The sequence below is a fragment of the Engraulis encrasicolus genome, chromosome 24 (assembly GCF_034702125.1).
Source record: "Engraulis encrasicolus isolate BLACKSEA-1 chromosome 24, IST_EnEncr_1.0, whole genome shotgun sequence".
Lineage (NCBI taxonomy): Eukaryota > Metazoa > Chordata > Actinopteri > Clupeiformes > Engraulidae > Engraulis > Engraulis encrasicolus.
In genome coordinates, this window is record NC_085880.1 from 25,469,009 (window position 1) to 25,492,303 (window position 23,295).

General features: G+C 44.0%; 1 protein-coding gene across 1 annotated transcript in view; it reads right to left on the reverse strand.

The window, feature by feature from the left end:
• Positions 1–4,908: 4,908 nt before the first annotated feature.
• The window catches only part of LOC134441053 (tau-tubulin kinase 1-like), a 43,116-nt gene continuing 24,729 nt past the window's right edge, over positions 4,909–23,295 (reverse strand). The window contains exons 12-15 of the mRNA XM_063191248.1: positions 22,120–22,705; positions 7,883–8,724; positions 6,722–7,750; positions 4,909–6,017 (exon numbers count right to left, since the gene is read on the reverse strand). Coding sequence (XP_063047318.1) covers positions 5,543–6,017; positions 6,722–7,750; positions 7,883–8,724; positions 22,120–22,705 — 2,932 coding nt within the window. The 3' untranslated portion in view covers positions 4,909–5,542. The remainder of the gene's footprint in view (positions 6,018–6,721; positions 7,751–7,882; positions 8,725–22,119; positions 22,706–23,295) is intronic.

Consider the following 23,295-nt stretch of genomic DNA (forward strand, 5'->3'; position numbering starts at 1 on the left):
CCTTGATGGAAAGCTGGTTTCACATATGTCTGTTAAAAAAGTAATAAACTTTTATTTTTCTGATAATATTTCTTGCTGTCCCTCTCCGTTCTGTGATTGGGTTCACAAACTCAGGTAAAGATTTCAGTGAGGGTTTCCTTGCTGTCTTTCTGATTGGCTGCGAGGCAGCGTAGAGTTTCCCAAGCTAAAGCCTTAAACAGTTAGCGTGACTCTCGCCAGACCCTCATGTATTTCCATTCAGCTGTGTGAGCTCACATGAGGGTCTAGAGGACCTCCGCATTTGCCGAAGCATCTGATTCTGTAATTTTAACTCTATTTTTAAATCTGTGAGAGGGTTCAAGTAGCAGCTCATTAAAAATGACAAGTGTTTTCCCAATCACGTGCAAGGATTTTTGAAATACAACCACACCTTCGGAGACCTACGCCTATGGCGTAACTTCCGATGGATGTTCGTGGCGCAAGGCGGAACCCATTCATGTGACGAGAGTGAGGTCATACATTATACAGTAGCATCTAATCTGCTCTAAATGTGGTGTGAATGTGGTCTTCAACTCTTAGTGTGGAAATTGTCTACATTATTTCACATACGTAGTTTGTGTTTGCTTTCTAATACCTTGGAACAGCTCAGAACGTACTGTATTGTGACCTCGTCGCTTTTAATTATGCTCTAAATGAAAGCAAAGGGTTGCTCCTCACCGTCTTCAGCACTCATTAACAAAACAGTCCATCATTTACCCAGCTCATTATGCCATGTGTGGAGCTCTGCATATATTATATAATATTGCGGTGCTATTTCAACACTTAGAATTTAACACTTAGTGTTGATCCAAGTCTTTACGTGATGAACCAACACTGCAAAATTTTCTGTGTGTGTTTGCATATGGAGAGCACTGGGCCTTCAGTGAAAGTGTAACGGTGCCTAACGTACTACTTGGGTGTTATTGTTGGCGTGCGACCTAAATGTGCTACCCTTTACCCAACTTCTCTTCCTCTTCTTGTGTTTGGAGAGTTTAGTTAATGATTGTGTGCAAGTCATTATGGGCAGTCACAGGTAAGCGGTTAGGGTGTCAGACTTGTATCCTAAAGGTTGCTGGTTCGACTCCTGACCCGCCAAGTTGGTGGGGGGAGTAATTAACCAGTGCTCTCCCCCATCCTCCTCCATGACTGAGGTACTCTGAGCATGGTACCATGCCGCCGCACTGCTTGGCTATGTGTTATAGTGACACTGGTCATTGACTCACCTACAGATCTGTCAACTGTTAATCCATATTACTGTGTAATTGCCTTAACAGTATAATAGGTCAGGAAGTCCCAGGGTGGGTTGTGTATTTGTGTAAGGGGGTGGTGGGAGGGTTTTGTTATCTGTTGTTATGTGGGGTACCGTCTGTGTGTTGTTATCTCCTACTTAAAAACAAAACTGAATGTGCATAAATGTGTTTTTGTTTTTTAAATAGAACTGTCAACCCAACCCAGCAGTTGAAACTGTGTCACCTCTCACCTGCCATCAATCAGGTTTTCCTAATGCAAGATAGAAAAAAGAGGCCAGAGATGACATAGTAAACTGCTAACAAATTAGGAATTATTTCTGGTGTTGGTATTTTTCTGATTTCACTGTCCCATTTTTGGAAATAAGCTTATTTTACACCTCCCCTGGAGTTAAATAATACCCAGAGAACGGTCAAAAGTACAGAAGAACGATAAACCCTATCATTTAACTCAAGGGGAGGAGTAAAATAAGCTTATTTCCAAAAATGGGACAGTATCACTTTAAGTTAAGACGAGCAGTTAGGATTTTTGTCTGTAATGTGGCACCTGCAACCTAGCGTTTGGTGTGCATCCAAGAACTATTCTGTTCTGTCCTATTCTATAACCTTGTATCTTGTATCATTAGAGAATTATCACACTTCAGACACAATGTAGAAGGGAAACAATCACAACCGAGTGACTTCAGACGAGTCAATGGAACTACTTTTTTTATTGACTGGAACCTTTGATAAACCAAATATCTTGTCAGAAAGTTCATTAAATTGAAGCAGATATTCAATAATGAATGAATTAATTATGAAACACACATTCATGCAATGTCCGTCCTCAAGTCAAGCACCGGCACTCCAGTCAAGGAGAGGAACACACATTTTGTTACACCAATAACAAAAAAGGGATGAGTAACGACCACCAGTCAGAGTTTCTCGTTACCCCATTCCTCTCCTCCTATCTCTGGACGGGGCTATGGGATAAGGGTGCAGGTAGACAAGGCTGTCTACACTGGTTCTCATCCTCCCGGTCAGTTCCATGCCACCCACGGTTGATAAAATGACACCTTTATTCCATCCATTGTTTATAAGGAAGGATCACAAAGATATGGGGGGAACACAATCATTCACAGGACATTTCAATACATATACCCTTTCTTTTTTATTTTTCATTTACTCACCCTGCTGTTACTCTTTGTTGGTTTTATCATTACATGTCAAGTACACATCGATATATATATATATCAGGCTTGTTTTTGCACCTTTTTTCTGACAAGATTAAGTTGATTTGTTGAAAGTTGTGTGTTTTTTTAATCATCTTTGTACGTGGCATAGACTCTGCAGTATAGCACATCTGAATCTGTTTCTTAACAGCACTGGCTAGCGGTTGTGAGTTGGCGAGTATGGGATTGTTTGGGGGGGGCAGTATTGAGCCATTCCATTCATTGACTCAATCACTGAGCTTTGCATTGCTAACCTATTGTTTGTTTTTGAACAATGACTTGTTTGCCAAAAGGTTATTTTGGCATTCGGTGGTCCACGATAGTAGAATGCGAAGACTTGCAGAGGAAAAAAACAGATTTAGTATTAACAGGAAGGCTTTGGATGTCACATTTTAAATGTCTCTGTCTACCTCTCTTACACACACATCTAGTACCTTCTGGTTCACTCAACTGGCTTTAGACTTTGACTTGCTAAGAATGGGCAACAGTTGTTGAGTTCTCTCATTGATTTTGACGCTTATTGCGTGATGAGCAGAGCGATATACAGTTATTGTAGGCCCTCAGCCTACCCTTTTCTATGCTTGTCACATGAAACATCAAAAATTAAAGCTAATCATTCCCACTCTTTCACGTCACAGATTTGTGCGATTTGGTTGTCATAGCAATCACAGCTTGCTGTGTGATTAACCAAAGCATCTAAAAAATAAAAAATACGTAAAAAATAAATACATTAACATATGCAAAACGTATGTTACTTTTTCCCTTTTATGTCTCTCACACAGGTTGGAATGCTGAATTAAAAAAAATAATATATATATTTTCCCGTTCTAAGAAATGAATATAATCTACTGGTCTAGGTATGTTTAAACGATTACCAAACACGAAAAAGCAGGAGTATCCAAAGGCAGCCCTGCTCTCAGAGTACTGTAGTGGTGATCTGTTGATATGGAAACCATGGACCTGTAAGAGGAGGTGGCTTTACTAACATGAGTTATTAAGTCAGTTGACAAGTGCAGTTTGGTTTTCCAGACGGTGCTCATTGCAGAGAAACTGTTATATACTGCTAACTAATAACTAATTTTTCAAACCTTGAAACATGTATTTAACAAAGGCCAGTGGTAAGACATGCACCTCTATCAAAAAGAGATTTTTTTGATGAGGGAGGGAAGCTGTTACACCTGATAATAGCCTAACACTAATTACCTAGATGTTGACTTAACATGTAGCTGTTAAAAATGGACAAAATCAAACCTGAAAACTTTTAAGTGGCCATTTTACCTCACCCATATACTATTGGGTTGAAAGCTTACTGACCTACAGATCAGTGTGATGGAGCTTACCGCCATCAGGATCAGATGTTTATGCTGTGGCGACCACATAACCACTGTAAAGGTGATCTACAGTAAATCCGCTAACAAAGCATAAAAGGAAAAAAAGAGTTAGTTGTCAGGCGGAGTTTCCAGACAGAAACAATTTTACATAATTCAAAAGGCTGTCTATTTGTACAAATGCGGATGGAATAAGAACACCTAGCTGGACCATCAGCTCAATGCAGTGGTTCCCAAACTTGGGGTCGAGACCCCTCGGGCTGCGGCGGAACTGCAGGGGAGTCATGCACAGAAGGGAAATAGACATGTGTACATGTCTACTGGATGGCAACATTGCAGGAAAACAACAATATTGACTGACTTGTACGGTTAATAAGTGTACTATTTACACTTTTCCTGTGTTGAAATTCAAATTAAAACATTGCAATATGAATGGACAGGACATTTTTGATGTTTGTAGGCCTATGTTTGATGTTTGTATGAAGAAGGGAAGAGGGGGTGTCAAAAAGGGGTCCCAGCAGCAAGTTTGGGAAACACTGTTCCTAAGGAGGTCCCCTCAGTGGCTCTGCAACTGACACCATCTGGTGGCCTGTCTGTGTCCTAATTCGTATGTACCTACTGTATAGCCATTCCAGTTTCAGTTTAGTATGCTGGATATGAAACGTGGCCATTGCTAGCTGTTGTGTACCGGTTGTGTGTAATGTGCAGTACCAAGCACTTTTTAACCAAAGACTGATTGAACTTACGGGATGTGATAGGTGATTTTTATCATTATAATTCTTAAGGCTGACTGCTTATTATTCCAAACGTGTTTTGGAAATGTATGTTCGGTCAAAAATATGAATTTCAAAGCTGTGTGATTTGTTCCAAAAAAATGTTTTCAAGTAATACTTACCATGATGAGTATCGTTTCTATACTTCAATGGAAATTATCTGACTATATGTACTGGTGATTAAAAAAAACATTACAGTACAATGGGGAAAAACAACAACAAAGCAACAAAATACAGCCAATTCACTAACGAAACAATAAATAACATGTTCAGAGAACAGGAAAGTGCTTTGATTTGAAGAGAAATGATTAATAATGTTTGTCGTTTGGGATGTGGATGAGGAGGTCCCCTTTGTCTGACACGATGACTCGATTCTACTGGAAGCATTTGTGACAGTGGAGTTTCAATACAAAGCATATTTCATTAAGGCAAGTGAGGTGTGCTGAACTGACAAGCACACACCCGTCATTTTTTTTCTATCTCTTACACACACACACCAGCTAATTAATTCAATCACACACACATACACGCACGCGTACACACACACACACACACACACATACACATACACACACACACACACACACACACACACACACACACACACACACACACACACACACACACACACACACACACACACACACACCTCAAGGTCAACAACTGTATGTACTGTACGTGTGCGCAATGCAGGTGCGTGCATGGAAAAACATCGTCCACATCCGGATTGACAAGCAGCTGTTTTTTTTGTTTTGTTTTTTTTTTTTAAACAGATAGGATCGTCACACCAACTCCCAATCGCTTGGTCAGGTCTGACAAAATATCTCTTTTTTTTAATCTCTGAGGATGTGTACGGTGGTAGGGAACTGTGTTTGTTCCCCAGGGGCGCCTTGTTATAACATAAGACGTTTGGGGGGCTGGAACGGGAGGGCATTTATATAGCGTATAGGGTATGCATGAGGTTATTATCTGCCAGCTGTTTTGGCTTCCGATGCCTCTCGCTTCCCTTTAGCAGCCAGAGGTCTACTCCTCTTGGTGGTGGCGGTGGCGGTGGCGGTGGCGGCGGGCAACTGCTCCTTGTGGCCTCTGTTCCTGGGAGGGGGCGTGGAGGTGGGCCGCAGAGCAATGGCCTGGCGTCTGCTGACCGTGGCTGTTGCAGTGGTGGTGGTGGTGGTGGAGGTGGTGCGTAGCGGCTGGCGTCGGCAGTGCTGGGGGGAGGGGCTGTCGGTGCGGGAGGTGGAGAAGCTCCGTGGGGAGGTGCTGTGGCTGCGCCTGGTGGTCTGGGATGCTGCTGCTGCTGCTGCTGCTGCCCGCGAGCCCCCACGTGGAGCATTTCCTCGGAGCAGAGCGGGGCCCGACACTGGGAGAGGGCGGCCCTGCGGAGCCGGAGACTGAGAGCTCTTGGTCGATGGACCGGCAGCATTGACGCTTTTCCGTACCCTGTGCACAGAAGATAGGAAAATATTTCCCTCCACATTAATTGAAGCAGATATTTAATAATGGAATTAAGTATGAAACACGCATTCATGCAACGTCCCTCCTCAAGGCAAGTACTCCAGTTGACAAGACATGCTCGTTACACCATTCCCCTCCTCCTATCTCTGGACCGCGACAGAACAGTAGGTAATGCTCTCTTCAACATTGAGAAACATTTTTCCCTCACAGTATTTCCAATACACACCCCTGAAGCTACTCTATTTGGCTAATGTCACCAAGTCTAAAGATATGCACAAGAAGCAGCCTGCAGGCATCTCTATTGTTCTGACAACTTCAAAATCTTTATTTTTTGCACCCACCACTTCCCCTTCTCCACCAAACTTATCATTGTCAAAACAATGTCATACTGTTGTCATTGTTGCTTTCTCTGTTCTAGGGGGTATGTTGCCTTTCCAGCTAAATGGAAGGCACTCCATCTGGATGATGCTGTTCCCTGTCTTGGCTTCCATGGAGCTCATGGAGAAGTCGGTAACTTCCTCCAAACAGGTCCATACCGGCACACACAAATTCTCTGCATTCAGAAATAAAGCTTCTGAAACTTATCTCTGTTTCTCGGCTCATTTTTGACTAGAGTAGTTCTGACAGAACTACTGCAAGTACTGTATGTTATAATAATACTTACACCAAGTTTTGAAGAGTGTACTAACCTGCGCACAGAAGAGGTTGGTTTTGTTGCTTGGGAGTTTGGGGGGACACTGTGGGGGTTTGGGGGTGCCACAGCCGTAGTGGTCACAGGGGCAGACAAGGGTCTCCTCACAGGGGTGACCAGCCTTGGGATCTGGCTCCTTCTCTGGCCCTCTGCGGCGGCCATGGGTCGGCCCCTCTCCCTGGTGGCCCTGGCAGCAGACTCGTCCGATCTGTGGGTGTCGTCCTCTGAGGCCGTGGTGGACAGGCTCTGAGAGGATGCGGAGGCACCCTGGGGGTGCCTGTGGCGGCTCTGCCTGCGCTCGAGAACCAGTCGCGCCAGGTCGGGTCTGGGGGTCTTGGGGTGGCGACGTGGTGAGCCACCGTCACCGCGGCCCCTGTGAGAGGAGCGTTCGGAGCCGCTCTCCTCCTCTGACACGGGAACTGGAATACGACTCCTCCGCTGACGTCTTGGCGTGGCGCCCGCCTCGACAAGCCCCGCCCCTTTAGCCTCTGCACCAACCACAGTCTGAGTGTCACTGTCCAGACACACCGCTTCCCGAATCTCTTCCTCTTCTCCCTGTGAGCCAATGGCGGCGAGCGCCCTGGTCTGATCCTCATTGTCCTCTTCTTGCTGAACGCATGGTGTAGCCACCTCTTCTGGCTTCCCCTCTAAATCAGTCTCTACATCGGTTTCTAGAATGTTCTGCACAACGGGGTCCTCTGCTGCAAGAATGGAAGGCTCTGATTGGACAGCAGTTTGCAGTTGTTCCACCCCCTCTGGAGCTGGGGAATTCTCTTTGCTTTCATCATCCTCTATTTCTGGGACATTCTCACTCCCTTTCTCTTTCTTTCTGTCCTCACTGCGTTTCTCCGAGATCTCCTCTCCAATGTTCTCTGGCTGCTCCTCCAGAACCTCAGCATCACACTCTACATCTTCATCATGTCTTCCTGAGTAATCGTCTTCCTCCTCCTCTTTCTCTTCCTCTTCCCTGGCATTTCCCTCTGCTCTTAATTCCTCTTTATCTTCTGACTCTACCTCCTTTTGGTCCCTACTATTGTTTTCTTCTATCTCTTCTCCCTCCTGCTCTACCTCCTCCTCTTCGTCCTTCTCCTCCTCCTCCTCCTCCTCCTCTTCCTCTTCCTCCCCCTCTTCCTCCGCCTCCTTCTCCTCCTCTTCGTCTTCCTCATCTTCGTCTTCCTCCTTCCCCTCTTCTTCCTCTTCCTCCTCCTCTTTTTCTAGCACCTCTTGTTGTTTATGCACTACCTCTTCACTCCTACTCTCTTCTTCCTTACCCTCACTCTCCTCCTTAACTTCTTCTTCTAATACTACTTCTTCTTCTTCTTCTTCTTCTTCTTCTTCTTTCCTCTGCTCGTCTGCATCATCTCTCACTTCTCTCCGCGGCTCGTAACGCCCGGCCACCACCACCACTGCCGTATCCTCATCAAGAGAGCCAGAGAGCCGTGCCGATGACGTCATAACGTTGAGGTGCGAGGTCTCTGCGATGTGGATGAACGTACGCTCCACTTTGGTGAACGGCGGTGAGGAGGTCCCGCCAGAGCTCGACACCATGCTGACAGTCGGCATGGCGATGATGGGACGGGGTTCAGAGCGGATGATGTAAGACGGCGTTCCGGGCTCCGATTCGTCGGGCTGCTGCTGCGTCGGTGCAGCTGGTCGCTCGCTCTGCGGCGTCAGGGCGGGGAACGTGGCCTGTCCGTCGGCAGGGGAGACCAGGCCGTTGCCGGGAGAGCCCGAGCCCAGGCCGTTGGCAGGGGAAGCCAGAACGAGGGTGCGAGATGCGTCTTCCTGGTCAGGCTCTTTATTGTGCGGCGGCGCCAGCAGGGTGGACACTGCGTTCTCTGGGCTTCCCTCACTGCTCTTGGGGCTGTCGCTGCCGGAGCCAGCGGCCTCCACGCACGCGTCCCGCGGCACCGCAAATGTCAGCACGCCCGACAGGAAGTCCACACGCTTTGGCCTCGTCGTCTGGGCCAGGGAAACGTGAGGGTGGTCTTCATGGACACCCTACAAAAAAAATCAGAAATAGCTTATTAATAGGGTTTTTTTTGCTTTCAGTGATGCCCTCACACACACAATGTACATGCCTTTCACTGATCCCTTCACACAACACACATTACTACAGTCTAGGGCAGGGGTCAGGAACCTATGGCTCTAGAGCCACATGTGGCTCTTTTGGGATCTGTATCTGGCTCTTAAGCCTACCTAGGGTTGTCAACCGTCCCTTGAAATACGGAATCATATTTATAAATAAAGTATGGGTTCCATATTGAGCTGAAACGGGACACATGACGTTAAAATGTGTTACTGTAGACAAATATGTAAATTACATTGTAAAGAACTGGCAGTGAGTGGTAGAAAGATTCAGGGATATTTGTGCAATGTTCCTTTGCAAACTGGTGAGTACACTAATGCCTCTTTTCCACTGCCAGTTTTCTGGTAGGCCTACAGCTCGACAAAGCGTGATTAGTCCGCCACTTTTTGCTTTTCGAATAGGCATGCCACAGCTCAATCGTAAAGGAAAAAGTCGCACTGTGTCGAGCTGTAGGCTTACCAGAAAATCTGCTGTGGAAAAGAGGCAGTAGATTTGGTAATTATCCTAACATAAATAAACGTAAGTAAATTTAAGATTAAATAAGACCTTTAGCAAATTCAGGTGAAATTCCTCTCCTGTTGAACTAAACTAGGCAAACAAAGGAAACATTGCAGTGTTATTTCAACACTATAGCCTATTATACAGTCCTATTCTATTGTAGTGTTAAATTCAACTCTTTGAGTTGAATTAAAACTGTGAAGCCATATATGCTGTAAACTGTTAAATTAAAGTCTTTAAGTGTTAACTCAACACACTCAACACTAGATCCATTGAAACCAGGTGTTGAACTAACACTGCAAATTTTACTGTGTAGAGCTAAAGGAGTGAATACAAGAGATGCTGACAGGGTGCACCATCACCATTATTTTCAGCAGAATTTTAGCAGGTGCACCAAAGATGATGCATGTGGAAGAAAAAAGAAAAAAAAACAGGCCATGACTGCATCAGTCCTTCCCCAATTCCTTTAATATTTTGGTTGTATACAAGCTTTGCAGGATTGTCTTGAGTAACGGACATACATTTCTTTTTTCTTAAAAGGCACAAAAGACCATTGTACAGTGTTATATTTTCTTGCGACCCTATTGTTGCTCCTTGTAATAAATGAATCACCAAGCCCGTTGTGTGACTTCAAGTGTAGCCTCAAAATACAGTGCTTAGCCCAAGGCATGTACAGCAGCAAAGCACAAACAAGGAAAAATACAGAGCATGCTGACAGTTACATCACACTCGCACATTAAAGGAACAGTCCATCACTTCTGGAAATGTGCTCGTATCCCATCTCCCCTCTGGTTAAACAATTGATTTCTACCTTTCTCCAGTTCTTCTCACACTCTGTGAAGCAATTTGTATCTCCATGCTAGCATGTATCATTGGACCGAATGGTTCCAGTTAGTAGCTGGTCCCAATTGATTCAAATGATGCGTGCTAGCTTCGAGCTAGGAGTAATATTACCACTTAAAATGGCTGGAAGATCAGGAGAAAGGTAAAAGTCAGTTATTTAAACTTGAGTGGAGGTGCGAAATGGGAACATTTCCAGAAATGGAGGACAGCTCCTTTAAATCCAGCAGCATGTTCAAATAACATGTTATGTTAAAAATAAAAATCGGATAAAAAGCTTAAAACACATGCTTTTTTTAAGATATGATACAAGTCGAACTGTACAGTGTTATTGCATTACAAAACATTTGTCAGTTTGTCTTTATAAAGTTCTCTAAATTCTTTACATGTACAGACTTTATTCAATTGGAGGACTGTTATTGAGCTAACAGTACACTACATCGTGAATTCCTTTTATCCTATTTGTTTTATTATTTTCTTGACTTCACGGACACACAATGTCTCTTTAATCTCCTAGTCACATTTATCTGCCCCGTGTGTGTGTGTGTGTGTGTGTGTGTGTGTGTGTGTGTGTGTGTGTGTGTGTGTGTGTGTGTGTGTGTGTGTGTGTGTGTGTGTGTGTGTGTGTGTGTGTGTGTGTGTGTGTGTGTGTGTGCATGCATGTGTGGTGGATGCATTGGAAGAGAGGGGGAATGCTGTGCTGTACTGTACGCGTGAAGATTAATTCAACATGGACAGACAACTTGATTTATGTAATTGTAAGGAGATAATATCACCAAAGTGAGACCAATGTGAACTGTTATTTACACACAGCGGACCCAAATTGACAGAACACCACCCAGTATCTACAATCTTCATATATTGTAGATGTCATACTCATATAATGATATGGTCATTTGCATATGAAGGCAAATTTTTACAATGATGATCAAATAATGTTAATGGTATCATAATGCTGATTTTACATGTATTATTATTTTACATGTAATAGTCAAAAGATATCAATTTGCAATGTGTACTGAATATTGATTTCCTGTTAGCACATTACCAAATATGGATCCAAAAAATAACTTTTTTTTCGTTCTATAGCACCTTTAAAAATCGCTCTGGAAATGTTGTCCATCATCTTTGTCTTGAACACTGCGAGATTCCATTACATAAGACTTTTGTGACACAAAGTACTGTATTAACCACACCATCCCATAAAATTGTGAATATGAACACCCCTCATTGACATTATTACAATACAGCTAAATGTTAGCACTATAGTGGCCGACAACTATGCTACACAAGTCCTAATGTGTACTACCGACAAACACTTCAACGGTGACATTCGTCCACACTTCTGTTCACACAGGGACTGGTAATCTGGCATACAGGGCACGGAAGCCTCCTCAGGGCCAGTCCTCAGGGGCCAATGCCCCCTTAGAGGCGGGCCCACAATTTTTGTGATGGGGTGCCCCATTGGTCCCTCTTTAACTGAGCCAATCATAATATTATTGAAAAACTTGGAGGGTATATGCGGGGGCTGGTCAATGCCAAAAAAATGGCCTGGGTTGTTTTTGGTACCAGCCGATCCCTGCCTTTACAGGTTCCTTCACAGGAGTAGGGGACTTAAATTATGTAACTACTATACTCTTCAAAACATAATATAAACTCATCAGCTTCCCAGTTAAAAAAAACAACAGGGCCCTTAGTTAATTGATTATTATGACAAAGCGGAACGGGGAGAGAAACCTGAATGCGAATATGAGTGCACACCACTTTCCCTAGTTACAACTGTTAGTGAAAAGAGTTATAATACATGGTTATAATAGGGTGTGGTCTTTTTGGGCAGGGTGTGCACATCCAAAGTTACTTGTTGCAGCTGCTAGACAAAAGTGTCAAACAGTTGAAGAAGGTAGGTCTGCACACTGCGGAATAAGCTGCAAAAAATAAAGTTTATTAAATTAAAACTGCTGTTAAACGCTTTTTTAATTAAATACACATTATTATTTGGAGCTTATTCCGCAGTGTACAGACTTACCTTCTTCAAGTATAATAAGGTGTGATTCATATGAATGTGGTAACAACAACACAATCAAACAATATCCCCATGTGTCATTATGAAAGGCACGGTGAATCTAAATGGTTTCATGTAAGAGTTCAAACTCATATTAGGCTTCAGACAAAACCAACTGGGGCCATCAGAAGATCAAGACATCGGGTCAGAATTTGGCTAGTGACTGTTTATACAGAAAAGGTTGAAAAGGGGAGATCACAGGGGGAAAAATATACAACAGTTTTATTTTGAACAAAACGTCTGAAGTGACATGCATCTACTCCCCTACTCTACACTGTTCTGCCTATGGAAGACCAAGGAATGTACTGTTTCTGTCATTCATTTTTGTTGTAAAGTGGGATTATACACAATGTCCGTCCACTGACAATGCGGTTTAGCCATGTTTTTTGTTTGCTTGTTTTAAGGACAGAACATGGTGAAAGTGTTTGTGTAAGTATGTTCGCTAATGCGATTATGCCATCATGTCAGTGTGCTGAAAATCAAGAAGGCAGGCGGCGGCTGAGCTGACTAAAGCTATGGCCATTCTGTCATGCAAAAAAAGCATGTTTCAGTTGAACAAGAAGCACTGAGTGACAAATGACACTGATAACCACAAGAGCAAGACATGAATAGTGTCCATTGACTCATCCACCATGTCGATGATAGCATTCATTTAGTATCAGAAACCAAAGAGAAGTGCATTTACATATACTTTACAAAAACAGATATAAATAGATTACTTTTGTACAATTATCTGCTGATGACATCAAAGATGAACCCATAAATTGAACTGCCACTGTACTGGTAAAACAGGATCCATTAGTTGTACCAGCTCAGTACATTTTGCAGCGCTAATCAAATACTCATTAACATTGAAGGACCTGACCAAATTTACATGATGGCAGTCTGGCTCTGACATCATACTCGGTGTGGGAACAAGGTCAGAAAGCTCCATGATTAAAAACGTTTGACACCGTCAGCTGTTACTGTCGCGTCTGTGTCAATTAGGACAGTCAAGGCCTACGAATCGAACCCAGATAGACACTACCTCTTACCATTCCAAGAAATTGATATTGAGACATTATGAGCTGCACATTGTGGCAGCAGCCATGTGAATTTGGTCAATAGAATTTCAAAGTCCTTTCGCAATACCCAATGATAACCATACGCAACTACAAGACCCATATGTTCTGATCATTCGGCTGATTCTTACAAGCTCCCCTCTTCAGCCAAGATAGAAGTGCTCATTTCTGAAATCACCATAACTGGTTGCACAGGCAGAGCCAGTGATTTGGAATATGGTACTAATCTAGTTACTTGATTACAGTTTCTTCACAGTAAAAAAAAATGCAGTGTTAGTTCAAAATACACTCTAGGACAGCGTTTCCACCAGAATATGTGAGTGTTACCGGAAGACGTTTCACTCTCCGGACATCAGTCAAAAAGTAACCTCTCGCCACAGTACAATATATTGAATTAACTCTCTAAGTGTTGGTTTAACACTGCATTGTTTTTTTACTGTGTGAATGCAGATGGCGTAGTACACCAGTCCTTCACTTCATTGTGATGTCTCTGCTAGCCTTGGGGTCAATGTTCAAAGTTCAATGGTCCTCCTGTGATACCAGTACTGTGCACACTCACAAAGAGAGACAACCCTGTTTGCCCAGGCCATCCAGAGCTTCACACTCACCGCATCCCAGAATGGCCCCGGGGCACCGCAGTAAACAATAAACCAATATACACATGTGGACAGGTCACACTGTACTGTATAGAAATGCAGCCCCTGGCATGTTACAGTTACAACACACAGTAATAATGGGTATTGCATACCTCTTCTTTGGTGGAAAAAAAATCTAAATATTGGTTAGCTAAATAAAAAAAAGCACATATCATAAGAATTTAACAGACAAGGGCACACGGGTAGTTTGAAATACTGTGTATTCACGTGAACGATGTTTGGTGCATATGGGGACATGTGTTGAAAATGAACCATTTTAATTTTGTTTGCTTAATGTCGCATCCAGCTAACCTTTCATCCCAAAAGCACACCCAAGTACATCCTACATAATAACCGCAAATAACACTGGCTGGACATACTATGGCGATGCCTGGTCCATTAATAAAACACTATTGCCAAAACTCTGTTGCTTGCGAGCTCCAGTTGTTTCAATGTCTGTGCCTGTGACAAAGCAGCACCTAGAACCCATAACTCAACATTTCAAATGTTTTATTTAGGACTGTAGGCTCTAGCTCTACGGTAGTTTCTTGGACCAACATCCAAATAACTACTACTGCGTCTTGAAAGAGTTGTTAGAATAACAATTTTCTATGCAGAGATGGAAAATATTCATTGCTACAGTGCTGTTGAAAGAAGAGATTTTACCTCCTCTATCTGGCTCAGATGCAGATTAGTACAGTATTCAACATATTCAAGACAAACACAGGTCACCGTGGCTCAGTGTTCTAAGGTGCCATATCAGAAATCCAGGGGCCCCGGTTCAATTCTGACCCTAGTTCATTGCCAGATCCTTCCCAGATCTCTTTCACAATACTTTCCTGCCACTCTGTAATACTGTCCGGTCCAATAAAGGCCCAGAAAAAGACAGACATGAAATACAGCCTCACAGATGTAACCGCACAAATACACCTAGCTCGACAAGAGCGAGGCGAACAACGGAAGTAATTGACTTTGTATTGAGTCGCGCGACAAAAGCGATTGTGGAGACAAGAGGCGATTTGCGCAACGAGAGCGACAGTTTGAAGTTGAAATCCTTTCAACTTTCTATGACGTGGTTCGGCGACCAGCCGCGACAGCCAATGACTGTATAGAGGTCAGTGACCACAGCCAATGGGAATGTTTGAATGCTTTGCCTTCTGCTTGTAACAGACATACTGTAGTCACTTCAATCGCTCGTATCGCTCTGTCGCTTTAATCGCGTCGCGCTAGGTGTATTTGTGCGGTAATTCAGGACAGGTGCCACTTTCCACCTGGTATCTCTTTAAGAACAGGGAGTATTTACCAACATCTGGCTGTACCAGACTAGGTTGGCATTGCCATCCATAAACTCCAGTCAATTCACATTTTCCACAACATTTCCCTTTCCCTCTATGATACATTTAGGCTGGGTGCTCTGAAAGGGGATCCATCTTGTCAGACACCCGGCCAATCGCCAAACAAAGACGCATTACATACCAGCAGAATATGGCCGTGCTCGCACGTGCTGCTTGAAACGTTTGCAACACGTTTCCTTAAACAGGACAGAGGTGTGCTGAACACCCTGTTGTGTTGCCAACATACCCAAAGGTCTGTCGTTGAATGTTGTGCTATGCTGTAGCCAACCACGTAGTTGGGGTTGAACATGTCACGGCCAAACGTTAGCGATTGGTTGAAATCAGATGCACATTTACAAATCCAACTCCTACCAATAATCATTTCTCAATTCGCTCGTAAGACCCTCTGTGCAACGGTATGAGGGTAAGGCCAGGTTAGTGTCAAAGCATCTCTTCCAGAGAAATCCTCCTACTCTTCACAGACCTTCAATGACACCCACAACCCACCAGTGCTGTCCTTCACCCCCCCAAAGGATATGCCATACCATTCAGGCACACTTCTTCACTCACAAGCAGCTTCAAGATGTTACAGTGCCTTGCTGCCATTTCGTCTCATTGCCACTAGGCCTGTGCGATTCATCAATTTGATCAATTCGTCGCAATTCTGTAGACAACGTAATAATTATTTTCAGAGGTAGACATCACCTTTCCCACGAGAAAAAAGGCCTAATGTCCTCCTACTCACTCACTAAAAGGTGATATCTACAATTATCTGATGTTCACATCACAACTAAGGATTTACTGACTGCTGTGAGATTAGTCAGAAAAATGTATTTGTATAGTGCCTTTCGCAGAGTATGTATTCATCATTACTGACCATGACATGTTTTCATTTTTAAAAATGATTCAAAATAATCATAATCTCAATACTGACTAAAATAATTGAGATGTGTTTTGCAGTAATCGAGAATCCCTAATTCCTATTTTCAATTCCACATCCATCCAAAGTTATTTGATATTGTTTGGACAAATGCTCACATGCCCCTAAATTAGAGCTCTGATGTACTTGGAGGTTTTAAATGACATGAAAATAAAATAAATAGTATTTTGCGGATCAAACCCTCATAGGCAGCTCTCATCTATGTCATATCATAGGTATTTTCTTTATGCGAGTGAGAATGAATTATGAGCTCTTGCTATTGGTTTGGCTGTGAGAGTGACACTACTCTACATTGCTGACCGTCCTCAGGCAACTGAATAAAAATATCAGTGACAAGCTGGTGATATCTTATTTTTTTTAGCGTGTCGGCAGCTGCATGTCAGGGACTTAACAGGATACAGTGTGTGCCACTCTGTATTGCTACGCTATAACTATTTTTAATGTTGCATGGCGTGGCTCGTCCATCTGTGTGCTGTCAGCCCCACTCATTGTTCTCATCCATTCACTACTGTATCTGCAGCCCTCACTACGCTACACAACACTACACCCCCCCCTAGCCTCATCATAGAGCTAGCCAACCAGCGCTGCTGACAGCTTTTGCCGAGCCCAGGATCAAGTCATCTGAAAGGGTCCCCCTCACCTAATGCATACAATGCACTGAGGAGCCAATTCTGGGCCCACCCTCTCCCTGGGCCTGGGACAACTGACATGTTTGTCCCCCACTGTCACCTTCCCTGTCTACAGCCCTACACCACACTACACCCCCCTACCCTGGTGGTAGAGTGGGGACGAGACCAGAGTGAGATGCAGCAGTCCGTCCGGAGGGTCATATTGATATCTCAGGGCCTTCAGGGGAAAGCGCTTAGTACGCAGCTCTTGTCCTTCTTCTGTCCTTCCCAAATAGTGCCAACACACACACACACACACACACACACACACACACACACACACACACACACACACACACACACACACACACACACACACACACACACACACACACACCTGCTCACAGACACAGCCTGTATTCGCATGGACCCACATTAGTACACAATACACAATGTGCAATCTCACTGTTGGAGAAAAAAAAAATCTCAGCCTCACATTACATTATAACAAAATGTTGTGTATCATCACTCTCCTGCCAGGTGTTCACAATTAAAATGGACAAATGACCAAAGAAAAACAAACATGGCTTGTCGTGTTCAAATGGGGAAAAAAAGTCGTCAGTGTTGCATTCAATGTTGAAATGTTGCATCAACTTCACACACAAAAAAACGTGTTCATCTCACACTGTTTGTGTATGCTTCATACCATATATATCTATACAGTTACCATAGATATCTATACAGGAACCATAGATATCTATACAGGAACCACAGATATCTATGTACACTCTGCAGTAACCATAGATATCTAAACTGTACAGTAACTATAGATACATAGGCTCTAGTCTCCATTACATGGATATAACCCAACACTAAGTGCACTGTGGGACTCTGCCACAATCCTTGGGGAGGCAGCGGGGGTTAAGGGGTGAGCTGAAAGTGGAATCGGGAAGACAGTGAAAACGCTCAGAGCCTCCCGGGCTGATTCAAGTGAACAGGAGTGTCAATGGCCACAAAAACAACTTGAGAGGATCATGCGCACGTACAACACAACCTACAAGCGCAAGCACACAACACAACCATCTCAAACGAGAGATGGTGATTCAGTTCATAGCATTGCAGGTTTTGGTGTGTCTTGAGGATTTTAAGTGACCTTTCAAGGGACACACAGCCCAGGACACACAGTGATGGTGACAGTGACAAATGGTGGTGGGGAGGGTGTCGTAAAATGCATAGGTGGTTGAGTCTCCACTTTAAGAGGTGTTTTACAATTTCATCTGTCTGCCACAATCAGGTCCACAGCGGTCCCATTACAAGAGTTTGTAAAATAAAAAAAACAGTAAAATATGTTTTTCTCTCTTTCTTTTGCATAAAAAGAAATGTGTGTATATAGTAGTAAAACTCTGGTGTTTTCTATCTATCGTGTAACTGTATGCATCTTGACAGCCATTTTGAGAGCTCGGTGGCCACAGATATCAAGTTCTGTTTCCACTGTACAGCTTCTAACCAGACTCATGGTTTCATTCAAGGATGGACACACACACGCGCACGCGCACGCATGCACACACACACACACACACACACACACACACACACACACACACACACACACACACACACACACACACACACACACACACACACACACACACACACACACACACACACACACACTAAACATACAACTTCTGGCCTACATTTATTGCACAAGCAGATGAATAAAGTGTTCTGTTTCTTTCTTGACAGTTTTTTTTTCACTAAGAGGGATGAGCTCTCCTGATAAGCAAGAAGTGTACTACAGAGAGTGCACATATGTGTGTGTCTCAGTTTGTGCGAGGACCGAACAAACTGTGCAGGACTGTGTCTGTGTCTGTGTGTGTGTGTGTGTATGTATGTGTGTGTGTGTACGTGAGTGAATACATCACGTTTTATGCATGAGTTTAGCCAGCATCTGTTGAATGTGTAGGCGCGGCAGGTTGAGCACAGAGTGCCGTTGCCGGGGGTTACCCGGCAACAGGGGCATGTGTCGTTGGCGGTGATGGTGTCGGTGGGCGGGGCTACTCTCGGCCGAGCGGCTGCGCTGAATGGCCGGGCTGCCCAGGGCGGGGTCGTGGAGGTGGTGGGGCAACGACTCCGTATCCATGGAGTTGGAGGGGAACACATACGATGCCAATCTTCTGAAATGGGCGGGCCTCGGGAAAGAGTGTTGTTGGTGGGGGTGTGGCCTGTCCTCCTCCAACTGAAAGAGACCAATAAGAGTGGAGGGAAAAAAAGGGATCAGGCTTTGGGAAGACTACGGATTGGTTTGTATATATGTGTGGGTGAATATGTATGTATGTGTGAACTTTTTGTTGTTGTTTAAAAGTTGCTCAGTGCTCTGTAGTATGAGGGTATGTGTACTCCTACTTCTTCATGTCAGTTCTCCTACTATTCTCCTATAGGTCCATAGAGGAAAACACACAAGGGATGAGGTACATACACACAGACACACACAACAAGCATACAAAATAAAAAGGTACAAGTTTTTAACAATACTTTTTCAGTGAAGCGCAATGCTTTATTACTGCCTATTGCTACAGTGTCCATAAATCTCTCTTAATCTGGTACAAAAGGCATCGGGACAGCTGTTTGGTCAGCTACCAGTGGTTTGCAAGGGAAGGCTTTCAAGAAAGCAAATATTACCTGCTAAAATGTGGAAATGATGGCTAGTACAAGAACATCATTGTTATAAGAGGAGTAAGGACTTTTTCCCAGTTCTTCTAGAATTTCACTTGAACACTCTACAGCTCCCATAGAGGTCTGTGTTAAAAAAATCTCGCAAAGTACTTATGACATCATAATGAGAACTCAATTTTTTTTGGCAAAATTCTAATCACATTTTTGTGATGGTACTCCTCAAAGGGTTAAAATGATGGGAGATTCAAATGTGTCCCTGGCTTTCAATGACAGTGATATACAGTGCAATGCAAATGTACACATTGAATATGCATGTACACTGTGTTGTAATATTTGTACAGGTTAATAATGAGACTGCTGTTGGGTCTCATCCGGAACAATGCATTCAAAATGGTGTGAGAATTTTATGCAACGCGACGTACAATGAGTGTTGCATTTTGATACAACCAAATCGAGTATATCTGTATATTCGGAGGAGCTTTGTCAGGTATTCCCGGGTATAACAAAAAAACGTTTCAGTCCAACTACTATACTCTGCAAAGGGAGAAAATGATATACACCTAATGACTTAAGTTCTCTGTTTCTACCAAATAAAACACTTGGAACTTAACGCCTCAAAAAGATTGGTTTCGTGATTAAGATTACGGCAGATGGCTCTCCAATTCAACAATTTATTTTTCTCCTTCAAACAACTGTGCAGTGAAAAAACAATTTCTGAGTACACTTTTTGCGATTCTAAGAGTGGAATTAGCATTCACAAAATATAGTTTGCGTTCCAATATGCGACCTTGCGTCCTCCACTTGTGTTAGTGGCCTCATACCAGGAAGTAATACGTCATGACGACATCACTGACAACAGCATTATATTTCAATATCTCGCAAAAGCTGAATTGTAAAGTAATTTTCTTGCTTGCAATTGGGATGCTGAATGAAAAACAGTCCCCCAAAAGTTGTTGTGGCTAGGCTGACAGCTGGGAAATGTTATTGTTTTCTCCACAGAGGAGGGGCCAGGAGGCGGGGTGAGGCCACAAGCACAAGTGGAGGACGCAAGGTTGCATATTGGAATGCACCCATAGACCTAAATCAAAATCAGGCAAGTCATCAGAGTTCATCACAAGTGTGTTGGTTGGTATCGAAAGCAATGAAACTTAAACTAATGAAATGCATGCGACACTGTGTCAAAGCCAGAACCACTGCAATGGCCATACGTCTTTTATGACATCGAGGCGGAGAGCAGGTTCATGTCCACTGTGTTTGCCTGAGCACCTACCACAGTTTGCAATGCAGGTTTGCTCAGTCCATGGAGACAGACTGTATTGAACCCAAGAAAGGGCCTCCCCCGAAACACAGTACTGTCATTCCTGGGGTGCATTTCTCAAAAGAGAAGTTGTTAGCCTGTTAGCAACTTCGGTAGTTGCCAATTGGAAAATGCATTGAAAACAACAAAGTAGCTAATGTAGTAAGCAACTTTGGTTTTGAGAAATGCACCCCTGATGTGCCATACAAACCTAACCTATACACAACACTACATCTCATTCCCGCTCAACTGGGCAACTACAATTACACTGCTAACTAAACGTTTTAGTATGTTGTGTACAGCAAGGGAAACAGTATTTAATGAAAAAATATATGACGTCACCATGTCACTTTGCAATATCATAACAGTACAATGGTGGCATACCACTTCAAGTGACTCAACCACAAAAAGAAAAGACGCTAACTCAACGAAAAGATATTCAAAGAATTAGAAAAGAAAGAAGGAAAGACAGACAGAAAGAAAGAAAGACAGAAGGAAAAAAAGACAGAAAGAAAGAAATGCCATGACAACGAATGTATGCCAAGTTATCTGCAACAATGTACTGAGTGAAAACAACCAGTTACACGTAAAACAAAGCTGTTCAAAACAGCTTTTGTTTTACACGGGATGCTGACTTGAGAATTATAGAAATGAAATAAAGAGCGATGAAGAAAGGACCGTTTGAAACATTCAGGAGTTGAATGTTCAAAGCACCTGTCCGCCAGTGCAGGGAGCGGGCTGTTCACTGGCGTGACAGACGAGCACATCAAACCAAACAGTGCAGAACCTAGTGCAATGGGCCAGCCGATGGAAAACACACATCAACAAGATATGTACCATTTCTTTACCTACACACACACACACACACACACACACACACACACACACACACACACACACACACACACACACACACACACACACACACACACACACACACCAACACACTCAGCCTTGCATACAAACTGCACATACACCACTGATGGGTCCAACCTGCATTCATTAGTTTCATGAATGTCATTCATTTCCCCCTGGGATCAATAAATGATACTCTACTCTACTCTACAATCCCGTGCTGCGTATTTCGAACAACTCTACCTGTTCCAATTTAATTAGGTGATTGCCTGTTTGACTGATCACCTGGTTGAACTGGACAGGTAAAACCAGGTAATTTGGAATATGTGGCACTGGATTGTAACTAATGAACAAACAAATTGCCCATCACACACACACACACACAGACACACACACACACACACACACACACACACACACACACACACACACACACACACACACACACACACACACACACACACACACACACACACACACACACACACGAGTGGCTCTTACCTGTCTGTGGGGTCCAAAGGGCTCTGACTCCCTCCTCCTGGGGCCGGTGTGAGGCAGTGAGTGACATGGCGAATGTGCAGGACTGGGCCCCTCGCCCCCCTCGTTGAGGGCCATCATGCGCTGCAGCCGCTCGGCTGAGTGAGTCTTGGGCCGCACCACCACCCCCATGCCATCATGTCCGCCCACGGCCCCCGGCCCGGCACCGGCTCTCCTGCGGCCCTCGTGGTGGTGATGGTGGTGGTGGTGGTCGTCCAGGGGCCTCAGCTCCTCTGGCTCCTCGTCGGTGGTGCCCGAGGTGGTGGGCTCGGGGCCCGGGGCCCCCGGCAGGAAGTCTCTCAGCTCCATCTCCTTGTCGATGATGACCCACTCGCGGCTGTCAAAGTCCTCCTCCTCGGCCAGGGGCACCGAGTGGATGAAGGCGTTGCTGTGCGCCTCCTGATCAGCGTCCACCGAGGCGTCGCCCTGCCGCCCGCTGGTGCAGTGCCCGCGGTCGCCGCCCGCCATGCCCGCCTCCAGCGACAGCATCTGGGCCGGCTGCGAGGAGAAGACCGCACGCGACGGGGAGCACAGGATATCCATGCGAGACCTGTCACCGGAGAGACGGATGAGAGGCGGATGAGGATTTTTGTCATTCAGGCTTCTATGCTACTGTAAGAAGATGCTGAGACTGGTTAAAATCCCGCACGTCCAAGTGTCTGACCTGCAATCAGGACACCACATTAGCAGTGCTAATTTAGCACAGATAAATAAAGTTGTAAAAAGGCTGCATGGACACTGATTTTTTTGCACCAACTTTTTAACTGTAAAATTCAACTTTTAGTTCAACTTTATTTACCTGTATATGCAGTGTTAGGCCACATCTCACAGAATCCTTATTCACAGAGCATGTTATAAAGCAGATCCCCATGAGCCGATGTGGGTGAACTTAATTTGGGTACACCATTCCCTTAAAGGGGTATGCCACTATTTTGGGGCTTAATACAGTTAAAATCGTTGGCCAGGGTTTATATAGGTGGTAAAGTGTCTTATTTTTCATGTTAGGCGTTGTCTTGCTTTAAGACAAGTTAAAAGAGGGAATATGTCGCTAAGCTAGTGAAAGTCAATGGATCCGTGTGGCATGCTAATTTAGTAAACAATACATTTTCAAACTGCATTTACACATGGTAGAAATTTGGT